Genomic DNA, 17822 nt, shown 5'->3' on the forward strand with positions numbered 1-17822 from the left:
CATGATCATTTACTGGAGGCTGGGGGTTGCACATATGATAAGGGAGGGGATGAAAATCTAAACCTTCTCCACTTTATTCCATTCGGAGGCCAAAAGCAGGAATGACATAATCCTAGCTGTTTGATAGTGTTCCATTATGTCACTTTTGGCATTAGACTAATATGTACCTTGCCTGGACTCCGGAAATCACATACATCAGGTTGTTTTCTGTTTCTTGATTTTCTTGCCTTACTAACCTGGTATCCCCAGAGGGCACAAACATTTTGTCACTATGTAACAATGTTTATTAAATGAAAGAACCGCAATACAATATTTCCTTTTAAATCATCACACAGATTTGGTTCTAAGTAAATAATGCAAAAAAAAAAATCCCCACAGAACCAATAAAGGCTGTAAATTTATATATAGTGATTATAAAAATACAAAGATCTATTTGCTTGTGTCCTCTTTGCCATCCATGTTATTCTGCTGGCCAATTATGTTAATCTCGTGATCATGGGGTTCTCTGGTCTATAAAATATTTAGATGATTAACAATCATTCTTCTATATTATTTCTCACAATTAAAGAGGTGTACTTACTGAAAACAATAAGAATGAAAATAAAACATTAAGAAAACAAAACAAAGGCCTGTGGCTCCTCCTCCAAGCAACCCCCCTCCCAGTGGTGATGAATGGGAGGGACTGTATCCCCCCTCCCTCGGGAGGCTATCTTTTCACTGTTTTAGGCCGTTTTGAAATTCTTTTCTTTAGAACAGGTATTTTTAATCAAACAAAGCAGTTACTGTTCCTGTGGTTGGCGCACGACCAGGGCCGAGGACACGGACGGGCAACAAGGCTGGGCTGGTGAGATGCAGTCAGTTTGGTGATGGAGCGTCTGAAGATGCGCCTTTCCCTGGTCTGCGAACCGTTCACACTTTGAATGAACCCATCTTTACTGGCTTTCCCTACCGGAATGTGGGCTTTCTAGGCGTGCGGTTTTCTCTAGAATCTCTCGGAAGGACACGGCCACGAGAGAGGCGAGGATAACTGGGAGACTTTGTGGTTGGCGGGCCTGGCGGCAGGCTGAGAGCCGCTGCTGGGAGGGCGTGACTGGCGGAGGCTGGAGGTTCGGCTTTTTTCGCGCTAGCTGCATCCAGATGTGCAAGCCACGGATCACCAGGAAGGCTTCGCCGCGTAGCCCCGGTCTAAACGCCTTCCAGGAGGTTTGTCCCTGCCTGCGCGCCGTGCCCTGAGCTTTCAGGCAGGGGAAGCGCGCGGACATGGGCGAGACCATGTCAAAGAGACTCAAGTTCCACCTAGGAGAGGCGGAGATGGAGGAGCGGTCGTTTCCTAATCCCTTCCTAGACTATGAGGTCGCTGCCTCCGCCACGGGGTTCGCCTCTGGAACTGCGGAGGAAACAGGCCGTGTTTGCCCTTTTCCCACCACAGAAGACCCGGGCCTCCCTTTCCTCCCCAACGGGAAGGTGAGTTGGTTGCCAGGGCCAGGACCAGCGGTTGGGAGGGTGAGGCCACCTGCGCCAATGGTAGCGTCCAGCGGTCACGCCCTGGGGTGCGCTGACGTCATCGGCGCGCGTCCCGCCCAGTCTAGGTCCTGCCCAAGCGGCGGGGAAAAGGTGGTTTGGTTATGCATTCCCTCTGTTGATACCTGAAACAGTCTGATGGAGAACTTTGATCGTTCTTGGGAGTAAAATGAGAATTTGCTGTTAGGTAGATTTTTTTCACATCTGCTAGTGGGCATGCACTTACTTGGAGAAACGCTAAAGTCACAGCCTGTTTTTTTTTTTTTTTTTTTTTTTTTTTTTTGTTCTTTAACAACTTCATACATGTATTCTGGTTGCTTCCACCCCACTGTCTTTCATCCCCTTCCCTCTTCTGTACAACCGCTTCCCCTATGAATTGCCCCCCACCTCATTTGTGTCTTTGTTTGTCTGTTTGTTTTGTCTTCCTGGGCTTTACCAAGACCGTCTCCGAACCATCCTTTGGTCCCTACTGGTGGGTTCAGTAGCGTACACAATTGAAGACAATGGCTACCCCTCTTCCAGAACCAATCTGTAGTTAAGAGTTTGACATTAAGAATTAGAGTCCCGTGAACCCCTCCCCATCTGTGACTGACTTTTGGGAGGGCCTGTCCTGTGCACATCCAGCTCAAATAAGTATAATTATAGCAATTCTGAGCTCATGGTCACATTGGCATTATCAACTAGGACTTTTTTGTTTGTTTTTTGGCCAACCCCTCACATGCCACTTGTAGTGATATGAAACCTTTGGATGTGTGCCCAAGAGTGTGATAGCTGGATCTTAGAGTATTATTTATTTTTGAAACAAGAGTACCACTATGTATGCATCCCCTAGCTGGCCCGAAACTTACAGATACCTGCTTCCCTTTATCTCTTGAGTGCTGGGATTAAAGCTATCCATCATGCTCAGTGCATAAGGTGTTTTTACTTCTAACTTTTGAGGACCCTCTGGATTGATTTCCAAATCGGCCCCACCAGATTACACTCTCAACAATAGTGTAAAAGGATTCCCCTCACCCCACACCCCTGCTAGCATTTCTTATTTGTATTCTTGATAGTGGCCATTCAGACTGGGGTAGGATGGAATTTTAAGGCAATTTCCATTTGCATACCACTCATCCCTGAGGAGGTTGAACATTTTGGAAAATGTTTACTATTTGTAGTTCCTTTAAGTTGCAACTTAAAAAATAATTTTATGGAGGTGTTTTTCCTGCATGTATGTGTGCCACATGCATACCTAGTCCTTGAGGAGGTCAGAAAGAGTGTGCTGGATCCTCTCCAGTGTAGTTGTGGACAGTTAGGAGCAACTGTGTGGGGCTAGGAGCCAAACCTAGATCCTCTGGAAGATTCGTAAATGTTCTTAATTGTTGAACTGTTGCTCCAGTCCTGCAAGCCCCCCACCCTCCTTTTTTTAAAATTTTTATTTGTTTACTTGATGCTCAGTGTGGGTTATTATTTTTTTTATTTGATTTGACTTTTAGGTCTTTGTATATTTTAGACACTAGACACTACTCTTTTGTTGAATGTGTAGTTGGAAAAAAGACTTTCTCCTATTTTGAGATCCATCTCATCTGTTGACCGTTGCTCGTATTGCTTATGCTACTGAAGTCCTGCTTGAAAAGTGCTTACCTATGCCTGCACATTGACGTATACTCCCCATTTTTCTCTAGTAGTTTGAGAGTATCAAGTCTTATGTTGAGGTCCTCCATCTGGACACTGGATTTGAGTTTTGTGCTAGGTGACATACAAAGATATAGTTTTGTTCTTTTGTGAGATCTGGTATTTCCAGCACTACCATGACCTTCACTGCCTTGGGATTGACCTGCTGGGGCAAAGGAGGGGAATGAAGAAATAGCACACACACTTACAGAAAAGCTGGTGTCTGGTGAGCTGTTCTCAGCAGCCCAAACCCAGTGCATTTATTATATAAATCTGAGGTGAGGAGGTAGGTCGGCTAGGCTTCACAGGGAATCTCTGCAAGGGAGCAATCTCATGCTGTAGTTATTGTTCAGGTAGGAAGATGTGTTTGATGCTTTGCGAGCTGTCAACATCTTTACTTGGAACAGTTAAGGCTTTGCTGTTTTCCTGATCCAGACTCAGGGAAGGCTGGGTAATTCACATGGTCTGAGTCAAGGGGGTCCATGACATGGCTGTGTTCATGTCAACAATACACATTCACTCAAGACTTCATCTGCTTCTTACACAGCACCATTTAGATCAGAAGCCCTGTTTTTTTCCAGTGAGGACTTTGGAGTTTTTGTCAACAAATCATGGAGCTGTAGTAGCATGGATCATACCTAAGTTCATTATTTTATTCCATTGGCCTCCACGTCTGTTTTTGTTGCAGCAGCATGATGTTTTGAAGTCAGGTATGGTGTTTCCTACAGTAGGCCTCTTTTTGTTTAAGATTGGTTTGGCTGGCTGTGTCAAGTTTCAGTATGAATTTTGGCATTATATGTTTTATTTCCGTAAAGTGTTGCTTGTTGCTTGAAATTTGATGAGGATTTGCAGTGAATCTGTAGATTATTTTGATAGAATGGTTATTTTCACAATAATTATGTTGCTAATCCATATGCATAGCAGCTATTCCTATTTTCTAGTATCTTCTTCAGCTTTCTTAGGGTCTTAAAGTCTTCAGTGTCTTTAGATTATTTTGTGTGTGTGCATGCCCGTGTGTGTGTGTGTGTGTGTGTGTGTGTGTGTGTGTGTGTGTGTGTGTGTGTGTGTTATGAATTGGTTTAATTCCCTGGTTTTCTTTTCAGTATGTATGTCATTGTTCTATAGAAAAACTACTGGGTTTTGTGTGTTAAGTTTTGCTGTATTGCGGGAAGTTCTTAGCAGTTCTCAAGAGGGTTTTTTGTGGAGTCTCTAGGATCAATTGTGCATAGGATTGATCATCTGCTAACAGAGATACTTTTGACTTTTCTTATTGCTACTTTGTCTATTGCCATAGCTAAGAATTCAAGCACTCCGAAAAGAAATGTAGAACATGAAAATCTTTGTATTATTCATGATTTTTGTGGGATTGTTTTGAGTTCTTGTCATTTAGTTTGACATTAGATGTAAGTTTATTATATATAACTTTCCTATGATGAGTTATACTCTGAATTCCTTAGGCTTTCCATGATTTTTGTCATGAGAAGGCGTTGGATTTTGTTAAAGGCTAGATGATATCTTGATTTCCATCTTCATATGACAAATTACATTTATTTATGTATGAGGAGCCAACTGTTTATCTCTGCAATGAAGCCACCTTGACCATGGTGAATATACTTTCCTTTTCCCAAATATTATATTGAGAATTTTCACATCTATGTTCATCAGAGAGTTGAGTCTGTGATTTTCTCTTTCTTGTGTGTTTTTATTTATGACTTAGTGTTGAAATTTGTTTTACAACTAAAGCCTATGGCAAAATTTAGTACTACACTACAAAGTGAAGTACATGACCTCTGGTTGGTGGAGTAACGGTATCCATGAGAATGTGAATACTGCATTGATATGGAGAGCAGGTGACTTTCATGTAAATAAGCCTTAGTCCAATTTAGAGTACTGAGACTGGGTAGTTTTCTTTTTATCTTTTCTCTCTGGGTAAATGCGATTTTCATATCAAAAATATATTAAATTTACTTTAAAACTCACAAATAAACAACAAGTCTTGCAATATCTCTAAACAGTTAAATGGTAAATTGTTTAGCATCTGTCATAGTTTGAATAAAAATGGCCCCTACAGGCTCATATATTTGAATGTTTGCTTCCCAGATGGTGGACTGTTTAGGAAGGATGAGAAGGTGTGACCGTGTTGGAGGAGGTATATCACTGGTATGGGCTTTGAAGTTTCAAAAGTCCAGACCATGCCCAGTCTCACTCTTTCTCTGCCTCCTGCTTATGGATTAGGGTATAATCTTAGGTACTGCTCTAGCACCATGCCTGCCTGCCATGCTGTCTTCCACAAAGGAAAATGGACTGCCTGTCTGAAACTGTAAGCAACCCCCCAGTTAAATGCTTCTATAAGTAGTCTCCATCAGGACATCTCTTCACAGCAACAGAACAGGAATGAAGCAGTAGCATACCAATGTAGGGATTATGACCTAAAGAAAAGGTGAAATGGAAATTGGGTTGTCCATGAAAATGAGACAGTAAAAGGAGAAAGGGATGGGGCCAAGTAGAATGAAAGCGGTTATCCAATGTAGCGGTAGGTTCTCTATGTAACAAATCCTTATCCTAACAGCACTGTATCTTGGATTGCTCATGTTTATATAGTTCAGAGTTGAAGTGTATATCTCTTTTTAACTAGCAGCATCGGTTTTACTTGGTATTTTGTGAGGATCCAATCCGAGGAGAAATTCTGTACCAAATTTCATAGAGGAAAATTAATGTTAGGAATTGTTATTAACTATAATGAGATTGGCGTAATGAAAAATGTCTCCTAAGTAGTTAAGAGAACTCTAGAGAATAGAGCAATAGCAGAGATGAGGAACAACCTGTACTGATAGAACTGAGAGAACACATAAGGACAAGGCTTTGGATAGTAGCTATCTCAGGCTGGATAATAAATTACCCTAAATTAGCAACCTTTAAACACTTATCTCACACAGTGTCTGAGGGCGAGGAATCCAGATCCTCACAACATTGTAGTGAACTGTGTGGTTCTGACTCAGGGTTTGTCATGAAGATGCAGTCATTTTTAAAGCTTACTAAGATAAAGACAAGCTTCTTGCCTCCTTCCATAGTGGCTGGCAAGCAGGCTATTAGCTAGTGGCTTCACTTAACAATGTTTCTCTTTTTCTTTTAGTGCCTGTGCGTGTGTCTCTGTGTGTGTATCTGTGTGCATGTGCATGTATGTGTGTGTGTTTGCATCTCTATGTATTTCTAATCTTTTTCTTTGGTCCTTTTTCTTAGATGGTCATTTTGCCCTTCTCTGATTTGTTTGTTTTCATTTTATCTTATTGTATTTCATTATTATTCCTTAGATCTTTGTTTTCTAGTGAGAAATAGAAAGGATCTGGATACAAGTAGGAGGGGAAATGGAAAGGAACTAAGAGGAGTGGGGGTGTACCAATCAGAATATATTATGAAATACATGCATGAAAAATCTATTTCAATAAATTGGACAAAGAGAAAACAATAACCCCATTAAAAATGAGTACAGATCCAAACCGTATTCTCAAAACAGGAAACACAGATGGGAGAGTAACACTCAGATAAATGTTCGACATCTTTAGTCGTCAGGGAATGTAAATCAAAACTACTTTGAGATTCCATCTTACTCCGGTCAGAATTTCCAAGCACAACAAAACAAAGGACAGCTCACGATGGCGAGGAAGGAGAGTCAGGAACACTGTCTGTCACTGTTAGGAGTGACAACTTGTGCACCCAGCACCCAGCATGGAATCAGTGTGTCAGCTCCTCAGGAAGCTGAGAATAGATCTACCTGGAGATCCAGGTACACCAGTCTGGGGCACATACCTAAAGGACTCTATTTCCCACTACAGAGACTCTTGCTCAACTATGTTCATTGCTGCTCTACTCAGAAACTGGAAACAACCTAGATGTCCGTAAACAGATTGAGTGGATAAAGAAATGTGGTACTTATACAATGGAGTATCAGTTGGCTGTTAAAAAAATGGAATCATGAAATTTGAGGATAAATGGCTTGAGCTAGGAAAAATACTCTGAGTAATTCATACCATAAAAGTCAAATATAGTATGTGTTCACTTATATGTGGAGATTAGCTCTTAAGTCTTTGATAAACAGGCTATAATCCCTGTAACCGCAGAAGTTATGTATAGAATAAGGGTCCGGATGATTTGATCACATTAGGCAGGGGAAATAGAAAACATGGTTATGGATGAATGGGGTCGGGGGAAAGTGAAACAGGATTAGTATTGGGGAGGAGGGATGAGAGTTGTGAGGGAGGTAATATGGGGGAGAGACAGCTGAAATTAAGGCCCACTTGAGTGAATCTATATAGTGGAGACTTCCTAAAATATATACATAGGCAATCTAAATAAAATCACCATATAACATGGGGGGGGTGGAACCCGAACTGGACATCTCTTGTCACCAAATGAAGTCTCCCATTCCTGAATTTGTTATATGCAGTTGAGTCATTGCCCAAAGGGGCCCAAAGAAACCCTCCAATGATCCAGGCTATTGCTAAGACTCTTGCTTGCTCTTCACAAACTGATGCCCTATTGCTGAAGATAATACCTACACAACTTATTTAATTCCAGCCCATCTCGAATGCCTATCTAGAGCCTTCCCCCTATGGACTAGTGTCCACGGTACTAGAAAGTACTTTGCACACTACCAAAGGAGGAAAGTAAACACAAACTCTTTGATCTGCAATAGTGATCTACCTGCAAGTGGCTTTAGTGCAATAGTGGCACAAAGTCTGTGGAAGTAACCAACCACTCTGTGAATAGATTTAAGACCCACTCTATGAGGTGGAACCCATATCCAAATCTGCTCAGGTGGCTAAGAATCTAAGACTAGATAGGGCATGGACCTAAGGGGAAACTTAATACTATAATTCTGCTAAAGGAATCTAGCAACAAAGTGATCCTTAACAACACTGTGCCATATTTATAGATCAGTGTCATCAAAGCCACCACCAGAGAAGCGTCCTCCTACAGAAGATGGGGATAAAGACTCACAGCTAGAAAGTATGCAAAGAATAAGAGATTTTAGAGTACCTGGTCCTAAATGGGATGTCTCCATCCATTTCTTCCCTTAGAGCTCAGGAAACTGCAGACGAAGAGGCAAAAAAAAGTGTAAGAGCCCAAGGGGATGGAGGACACCAAGGAAACAAGACTTTCAGTACAGCAGGACTGATTCACATGCGAACTCACAGAGGCAGTGGCAGCATGCACAGGGCCCGTGCAGGATTGGTCTGTATGAGGTCCTGAAAGAAGTGGACACTGCCCCCTCCCTGTCCCAGAAGCTGTCTGTAATTGATACCTACTCACAAGTGAAAAGTTAATTTTCTGTGAGTCTCATAGGATGTACCACTGTTACGGCCAGGCCCTGTGCCCAGCAGTAGATGGTCAATACAAAATAAACTCATTTTCAGAGGTTTTTGCTTTTATTTGTTTATTTGTTTTTTCCCATAATGCTTTGGACTCCCCCCCCCTTCTCACTCTACATGTCTTTTGCTTATTATTTTGCTCATTATATTATGGTCTTCGATTTTGTGTTTTTAGGGGATTTCTGTCTTTATGTATTTCTAGTGCTTTTTCTTTGGCTCTTTTGTTTTTCTGTTCCTTGTTTGTTTTGTTCTATTCATGTTTGTTTTTATTCTGTCTTATTCTTTTTTTTTTCTTTTTTTTGCAGAAAAGCCTGATTGTTTTTTGTTTTCTGGTGAGAAAAAGGAACATTTGAGTGGCTGGAGAGGTTGGGAGTATCTGGGAGGAGTCGTTGGGGAGGTGAACCATAAACAGAATATATTCCATGAAAAAAAAAAAAAACTACTTTCAGTTTAAAAAACAAAAAGGAATTGCAAAAAAGAAATCCCATCCACAAAGAGGTTTAGAAGAAATGCAATATTTTAATAATATGTATAAATGTAATATTAACTTACCACTTATACCATGTATGAAATTTGGATTCATATCTTATTCAGAAAAATAGAATAACGCAGAAATAAACAGATGAGATAGAGAAATATTGAGAAGAATGTAAGGATAAGTTTATACTTTGAACAAAAAAGATTAAAAAGAAAGATTAGATAGTGATGGGATTTCATAGAATAAAATATTTTACTTTAAAATGAAAGGTAAACAATGAAGGCAAATTAAAAAATTAAAACCAAGGCACACAGAGTTCAAGTAAGTTCTTCAAGGTTTGATAGGAGTATGATATATGTTTGATGATTAAAAGCTTATAAAATTGCCAATGCCAATTTTCAGTACCCAAGTTAAGACCAATCCATGATTCTCTGTTCCCAAGGCTTTTGATAAGTATTGATCAGTTCTTAGTATTGTGTGCTGTTGTTTGTCAATTTGGCATGAGCTAAGGTCATCTGGGAAGACAGAACACCCCATTGAGAAGACACTTCTATCAGAGTGCTATAGACAAGTCTCTGGGCACCTCATCTTGATTAATGACTAATGTAGGAGGGTCTGGTCTGAAGCAAGCTAAGAGAACCTTGGAGGGCAAGCCAGTGAGCGTTGTTTATCTGTGCCTTCTTCAGTTACTACTTTCAGATTCTTGTCTTGATTCCATGCCCTGACTTCACTTCATGATGGAGTGTTTCCAACGTTGTTGGTCACAGTGTGTGTTTACCACAGCAATGGAAACTAAACTAATACAGATATTGGTACCCGGTTCATGAGGTATCGCTGTGACAGACCTGGCCCTGTTGTTTTGGGGAGGATTGTAGAAGCCTTTTGGTCTTTGGACTGAAAGCGTTCAGAGCTTGATGAGCTGCTGTTTTGGGAACCAGGAAGATAATGGTGTGAGAAATGCAGATGATGGAGGCCTGGCTGGGGAGGTCTCAGAGACTCTGGCAGTTCTTCAAAGACGATTAAGTCTCCTCATGTGCTATTTGTTGTACTAAGAACCAATGGTTTCTGTTCATCCGGGGCTGAAGAATCAATTATGATTAACAAAAGATTAGAACCACTGAAGTGAACCCTTCACTGGGGTGGTTAGTTGATGCTGATTAGCTGAGTATGAAAAGAACCAGCATAATTGTGATGACATCTGGAATTATTCTTTCAGGGGTAGCACATAGAAACAATGAGCAAGGGTCCAAGGCTGCTTTCTTGCTAGTAACCGAACTTGGTAATGTGTAAGAGTCTCCCAGGCGGTACTGGTTTAGGTGGCATGAGAGCCTCAGGAATAAGGGGGTCATGGGGAAATGTGGAGGTTTGGCACCATTAAGCAGGGTCAGAGTCCTGAAGAGAGCTTAGGAGAGGCTATTGATAAAGCCTCAGTGGCAGTGGAACCCCAAGCATGTTGGAGGTGCTAGTATGATCTGATGACTGTTAAAGATAGCAGCTGTGCTCTGGAGTCAGCCTGAACCTATAAGAGGAGCTGTGTGTGCTTTAGAAGGTAGAGCGGAAGAAGTCAAGCTGGAAGCCCAAGTGGCATGCCTTCATTAAAAGTACATATGTTTATGTATATACATATGCATACACTTATATGTATTATATGTAATTATAGGTAAATAAAAATAGTTTGATTCCTGGTAGCTTTTTAAAACATTTGTAGTGTTGTTTCCCATTCATCCTCTTCTTTTGTATTGACCTCCTTCTCAATTATCTTCTCACCTCCCAATTCCCTTTCATATCACTGTATCCTATGGTTCCCCTCTATACTGCTCCTTCTATGCCACTTCATGGTACTTAAAAAAATTCCAGTTTCTGTCTTTACTCCAGACTATATACTCGTGTTGCCTAGTTGTATGTCAGCTTGGCACAAGCTAGGGTCATTTGGGAAGAGGATTATTAATTGAGAAAATTCTTCCGTAAGATTTGCCTGTACTTCTGTGTGTAGTATACACTTTACATTTTCATACTGATTGATGTGGGAGGGCTCAGCCCATGTGCATGTTGCCATTCCCGAGTATAGTCATAGGACTATAAAAATGATCAAGACATGAGGAGCAAGCCAGTAAGAAGCACTTCATCATCTCTGCATCAGTTCTTGCCCATAGGTTCCTGCCCTGCCTGAGTTCCTGCCCTGCCTGAGTTCCTGCCCTGACCTCCTTCTGTGATGGAGTCTAACGTGGAAGTGTAAACAGAATAAACCCTTTCCTCTCCAAGTTGCCAATTGTCCCAGTGTTTTATCACATTAATAAAAACCCCAACTTAGACAATATTTATATCTAAATATTTGGAACTAGGAATCAAAGATGGGATAGAACATACAATGTTTATCCGTGCAGGTCTGAGTTAGCTCACTCAGTGTAGTATTTTCTAGTTCCATTCATTTATCTGCAGATTTTATTTTGTCATTTTTATTTATAGCTGACTTCGTTGTGCATATAGACCATTTTATTACTCTGTCACTCAGTTTAAGGCCATGTTGTTTTTCTTCCCAAGCTATTGAGAATGTAGTGGCAATGACCATGGCTGAGCAAATAGTACTGTGGAGTAGGCTGATGACTCTTGGGGCATCTGCCAAGGAGTGGCATAACTGGGTCAATGGAAGATTTACTTTTAGCTTTCTGAGATTTTCCTACTCCGATTTCCATAGTGGCTGCTTTAGTTTGCAATCCCATTAGCAGTGACTGAGGATTCCTATTTTCCCACAAACTCTCTGACATTTGCCACAGGTGGTTTTGTTGATGTTAACCATACTGACTAGGGTAAGACAATATCTCAAAGTTATTACTTAGCCATTTTTATTTATTCATTTGAGAACTCTGTTCAGATCTATAGTCCATTCTTCAGTTGAGTCAATTTTTGGACTCTTTGTTGTAAGGGTTCTTTGTACATTTTGGATATTACTCTTCTGTCAGATGTGTAGCTGACACAGACCTCACCCACTGTGAGTTTCCTTTTCACTTGATTGGTTGTTTCCTTCACTGTTTAGTTATGTGCTGTTTCACTTGTCAATTCTTTGCCTTAATTCCTAGGCAAATGGAGTCCTATTCAGAAAGTCCTTTCCTAAACCTATATTTTGTAAAACAATGCCTATGGTGTTTGTTTTCCCTAGGTTTCACAGGGAGGCCTTTGATCCAGTTAGAGTTAGGTTTATGCAAGGTGATAGATACTGGTTTCATTTCATTCTTGTACATGTGGACATCCAGTTTTCTCAGAAGCAGTTTTGAAGATGCTATCTTTTCTCCATTGTATGTTTTTATCATCTTTGTCAAATATCAGACGGCTGAGGTTATATGGACATATGTACTGTTTTTATCTACTAGTCTACATTGTTTTTCTGCAATATCACACTGTTCTTACTATGGCTTACATACTATGGCTCTGTACTGTATCTTGATATTTGGAATGGTAATCCCTCCAGAGTTATTCTTCTTTGCTTAGCATTGTTTTGAATACATATAGCATTTTCCTTGCATTCTTGCTGGCATGCGCTATCATTTCTTTATTGATTTTGGATGTTTTGACTGGGGTAATATAGAATCCCAACATGATTTTGATTATTATTTTCCTTGTGACTAAGGATGTTGCACATTTCTTTAAGCTCTTCTAAGTCATTTGTGTTTCACCCTATTAGAACTTTCTGCTTGGTAATCTACCCATTTGCTTGCTTGCTTGCTTGCTTGCTTGCTTATTTATTTATTTATTTATTTATTTATTTATTTATTTATTTATTTATTTATGCCTCAAATGCTGCCTTCCTCCTTCTTGCAGAAGTCTTCCTCCCCTTCCTCTCCCCTTTGCCTCTGAGAGGGCAATGTCTCTCATATCCCCCCATCTGGTGCATCAATTCTTTGCAGGATTAGGCACATCTTCTCCCACTGAGGCCAGACATAGTCCTCTGCCACCTATGTGCCAGAGGGCTCAGACTAGCCTGTGTATGCTCTTTGATTGGTGGGTCAGTCTCTGGAAGCTGCTAGGGGTCCAGGTTAGTTGACACTGTTGGCCTTCCTATGGGATTGCCATTCCCTTCAGCTCCTTCAATCCTTCCCCTAACTCTTTCATAGGGGTACCCAACCTCAGTCCAATGTTTGGCTGTGGGTATCTGCATCTGTCTCAGTCAGCTGCTGGGTAGAACCTCTCAGACAGCTATTATGGAAGGTTCTTGTCTGCCAGCACAAGGCAGCATTAGTAATGGTGTGAGGGATTGGTTCCTTCTCCATGGGATGGATCACAGAATGGGCCAGTCACTGGTCAGACATTCCTTCAGCCTGTGCTCCATCTTCGTCCCTGCATTTTTTAAAGACAGGCCCAATTTTGGATCCTCACTATTGGGCGTTTCGGCTTATATCACCTGCATTGACTCCCGGGAGCCTCTTTCACTCTGAGTCTCTAGGACTTCCTAGAGAATCCCCCAACTTTCCATCCTTGGCAGCTGCATATTTCCGTTCATCCTCCTGGCCCTCTGGGACTCTCTCGTCTTTTCCCATGTCTGATCCTGCCACCCTATTTCCTTTACCCTCTCCTCTCCCACGCAGATCCCTCTCTCCCTGTGCCTCCCATGCCTGTTCTATTCCCCCTTTCTATGTGCGATTTAAGCATCCTCATTGGGGACTTATTCTTGTTTAACCTCTTTGGGTCTATGGGATAGATCATGGGTATTCTGAACTTTTTGGCTATTATCCGCTTATCATTGAGTACATACCATACATGTCCTTTTGGGTATGGGTTACCTCACTCAGGATAATATTTTCAAGTTCCATCCATTTGCCTGGATGTCTTTGTTTTTTATTTTTTTTAATAGCCGAATAGTATTCCATTTAGGTTAGGGAAGTTTTCTTCTATAATTTTGTTGAAGATATTTACTGGCCCTTTAAGTTGGGAGTCTTCATTCTCTTCTATACCTATTATCTTTAGGTTTGATCTTCTCATTGTGTCCTGGATTTCCTGGATGTTTTGGGCTAGGAACTTTTTCCATTTTCCATTATCTTTGACGGTTGTGTCAATGTTTTCTATGGTGTCTTCTGCTCCTGAGACTCTCTCTTCTATCTCTTGTATTCTGTTGGTGATGCTCACATCTATGACTCTTGATCTCTTCCCTAGGTTTTCTATCTCCAGGTTTGTCTCCCTTTGTGCTTTCTTTATTGTTTCTATTTCCATTGTTAACTCCTGGATGGTTTTGTTCAATTCCTTCACCTGTTTGGTTGTTTTTTCCAGTAGTTCTTTAAGGGATTTTTGTGTTTCCTCTTTAAGGGCTTCTACTTGTTTACTTGTGTTGTCCTGTATTTCCTTAAGGGCGTTATTTATGACCTTCTTGAAGTCCTCCGTCATCATGATAAAATACAATTTTAAATCTAAATCTTTCTTTTCCAGTGTGTTTGGATATCCAGTATTTGCTTTGGTAGGAGAACTGGGCTCTGATGATGCCAAGTAGTCTTGGTTTCTGTTGCTTGGGTTCCTGCGCTTGCCTCTCACCTTCAGGTTGTCTCTGGTGTTAGCTTGTCTGCCTGTTTCTGACAGTGGCTTGACCTTCCTGTAGGCCTGTGTGTCAACACTCCTGTAGACCTGTTTTCTTGTTTTCTTTCAGTGGGTTCTGGGAACAGAGTGTTCTGCTCTCAGGCGTGCAATTGCTCCTGGAGGCTGGCTTTCAGCTCTCAGCCAGGGCAGGGACTGGAAGTGTCTTGCCCCTGACTACTTCTGGGTCCCTGTGCGTAGGGTGCACAGATGGGATTAGGTGTTTTCCTCTTGGGTCGGGAATGCGGGCAGGTTGTAGTTTCCTCTGATTTCTCAGGAGTGTCCGCTTTTCTGAGGGTCCAACTCTCTACCCCCAGGGGATTTGGGCACAGGGAGTTGTTTGACAGGTTCAGTTCAGTTCAGGGCGCAGATCTGGACTGCAGGTTCCTGCAGCTCCTATATTCCTGTGTCCAGAGGCACTGTGCAGTTTCCTCTTGGGCCAGGGGTGTGGGCAAAGGTGGGCAGAAGTGACAGTCTGTCCTGCCCTGCAGTCTCAGGATTGCCTGTACTCAGGTGCTCGGCTCTCTCTCCCACGGGATTTTGGGCTAAGAGGATCTTGAAGGTGTATGGGTGTATAGTCTCTGACCAAAAGGGGATGGTGTGAGGACAGATGGAACAGTAGGAATCCTTTGTTTGTTGTTTGCTTTTAGTTTGTGGCAGGGCCCGGCAAAGCCTATAATAACCTTGAACTTACTCTGAAGCTAAAGCTGGCATTGAACTCTTTATCATTGTGTCTCTACCTCTCAAGTGCCAGAATTAAAGGCAAGTGTTACTAGGAATGCCAGCACTCATTTGACTCCTCCTTTCCCTTAGTCATGGAGTCTAGTTAATGGGTGACTGCCACCCAGATTTAGGGTAGGTTTCCTTTCAGTTAAACCTACTTAGAACTGTCTTCACAGACATACTCATCGGCAACTTTCTTAGATGATTCTAAATCTAGTCAAGTTGACATTCTAAATTAACTATCACCCTATCTCTCTTAGGTTCTTTATAAAGACTAAAAATGTTTGTAGTCAAATCATCTATTATTTCTTTGCTTTTTTTTGTTTCCTATACTTGATTTCTGCAAATTATTCTTTGTGATAATATTTAAGAGTTATAATCCACATAAAGCATTGTTTCATTAAAACATTAACCTCAAAGAACCAGAATAGGCTCTCATTACCTAAGATATGCCAAATAAGGTCACTCTTTCTTGTGTCCAGTGTAGCTTTCACGATGTTCTCTTCTAGTTCAGTTTAATTCACTTTTTCCTTTGATTTTTAGATTGTTCCTAACTTGATAAAGCGTATCCAGACCAAAATTAAAGATCTTCTGCAGCAAATGGAAGAAGGGCTGAAGACAGCTGATCCCCATGATTGCTCTGCATACACTGGTTGGACAGGTGGGGTAGTAACCTCTATGTTCCATTTCTGTACTGTGGTGTATAAGCTGAGACTTTGACATTCTCTCCTATTTTAAAATGGTGACCTTTATACCTTTGAAACATTAGAAAGTTTTATTATGAGAATGAGATGTTTTATAGTTTTGATGTTGAAGAAATACTGTTTGAAGGTTTGATCTTTAATCTGTAGTATTTTTTATAACATTATTATTTTTTTTTTGAGGTGGGTACAGCGAACTTTATTGATGGTATTCAAGAGAGAAGGGAGAGCTCCCTAGGCCCCTACTATTATTATGGGGTATGGGATGGAATTGTGAGGGAGATACTCAGTGTTGGGGGCTGAGTTGGCCCAATACGGTCAAATCCATTCACACCGACCTTCACCATCTTGTCTATGAGATGAGGCTGGCACTGCATGAGAAGATGCGGCTGTTTCTTGAACAGGGAGGAGCAGAGAGCCTTTTTATAACGTTACTTATTAATAATATATAGCAATGCAAATGGGTAGTAAGAAAAGGCCTACTTTATGAATTATTTTGTTGGTTTTAGTTTTGTTATATTTTTCTTTGTGACAAATTGTGATTAAGTCGTTTCTCTGGTCTTATTTCATAAATAATTGGTTTGTTGGTTATACTTAATTTGATTCAAATAATTTTAAGTAAATTATTTATATTCTGGAATATTTTGATTTTAATGATGGATTTTTTTAAAAAAAATCATGTAAACAAAAGTCATATAAATCAGGACAAAAAAGTATGATATCAAGATTAAGAAGCCATAACTAATTTTACATACTTACTATTCTAACACTAGAACTTACTATTCTAACCCTGGTTCTCATAATCTATGATGAAGAAATTCAGATGAGATACACACAGAGTATAGTTTAGAAAATAGCAAGTATTTATTGTAGATTAAAGTTGAGTACATTCTCAAGGGAATAAAAGTAGAAAGTGGCCAAAGGGATGATTTAATAGTTTAACCTATTGTTAAAGGGTCAGAGTGAGCAATGGACAAAGTGGTTTTGAGCAACCTGTGTTTTAGGCCAAATTTTTACTTATTTCTAGAACAGATAGTTTTTTCCGAGGGGCCTTTCCTATTCAGGATATTGACCAGTGTGTTTGGATTGACTGTTGGGAGAAAGGGACTTGGAGCTACTTTTGTCCTCTTTCAGGGTGCCTGGTAGATAGTAATCCTACTAGATTTAGGGCTCCTGGAACAAGGTTTAGATAATTTTCTGGGATTTTCTACAGATTTCATGCAGTTCCGAGGACCATGGTGAATAGGGTAGCTAATAGGTAGGAAGTAGAGCAGAGTGTATCTGGGGCCCTATTTGGAATTCTGGGCCAGATTTCATGCAATACTAGTGGCAGATCAGGCAGATGGGGACTTGTGGAGAAATGGGTCTGTGAGAGTTAGCAATATTTTTAGGTCAGACTCCCATGGTACCAGGTGATAGGCAAGCTAGTGGGTGAATGAACGAGTCAGGTGACTTACCTGGAGTTCCAGGTCATATTCCATGAGGCGCCAGAGCTGGGTGGTGGACGTAGTGATAGGTAGGTAGCCTGGGTGGAGGAATGGGTCTGGGGGACCTAGCTCTCAAAATTATTTTTATGTAAGCAGTCATCACTATAAACTTTCCTCTTAGGATTGCCTTCACTTTGTCCCAAAGAATTTGGTGGGCTTTATTTTTTATTTTCATTCATTTATATTTCTTTAAAATATATTTCTTTAAAAATTTTTCTTTATCTTTATTCTTTTAGTTTTAATTAATTGGTTAATTGATTTACTCTACATCCCAACTACAGTTTTCTGTCCTTTTTATCCTCCCAGTTCTTTTCTCCCTACCTCTCTTTGC

The 17822-nt window shown here is 40.7% G+C and overlaps 1 protein-coding gene across 1 annotated transcript in view; it reads left to right on the forward strand.

Annotated features, from left to right (window-relative positions):
• The first annotated feature begins 655 nt into the window (after nucleotides 1-655).
• Lancl2 (LanC like 2) overlaps nucleotides 656-17822 on the forward strand; it is a 50315-nt gene continuing 33148 nt past the window's right edge. The window contains exons 1-2 of the mRNA XM_032906420.1: nucleotides 656-1464; nucleotides 15847-15964. Of these exons, the coding sequence (XP_032762311.1) occupies nucleotides 1261-1464; nucleotides 15847-15964 (322 nt within the window). The 5' untranslated portion in view covers nucleotides 656-1260. The remainder of the gene's footprint in view (nucleotides 1465-15846; nucleotides 15965-17822) is intronic.

The sequence above is a fragment of the Rattus rattus genome, chromosome 6 (genome assembly GCF_011064425.1).
Source record: "Rattus rattus isolate New Zealand chromosome 6, Rrattus_CSIRO_v1, whole genome shotgun sequence".
In the NCBI taxonomy this organism is placed as follows: Eukaryota; Metazoa; Chordata; class Mammalia; order Rodentia; family Muridae; genus Rattus; species Rattus rattus.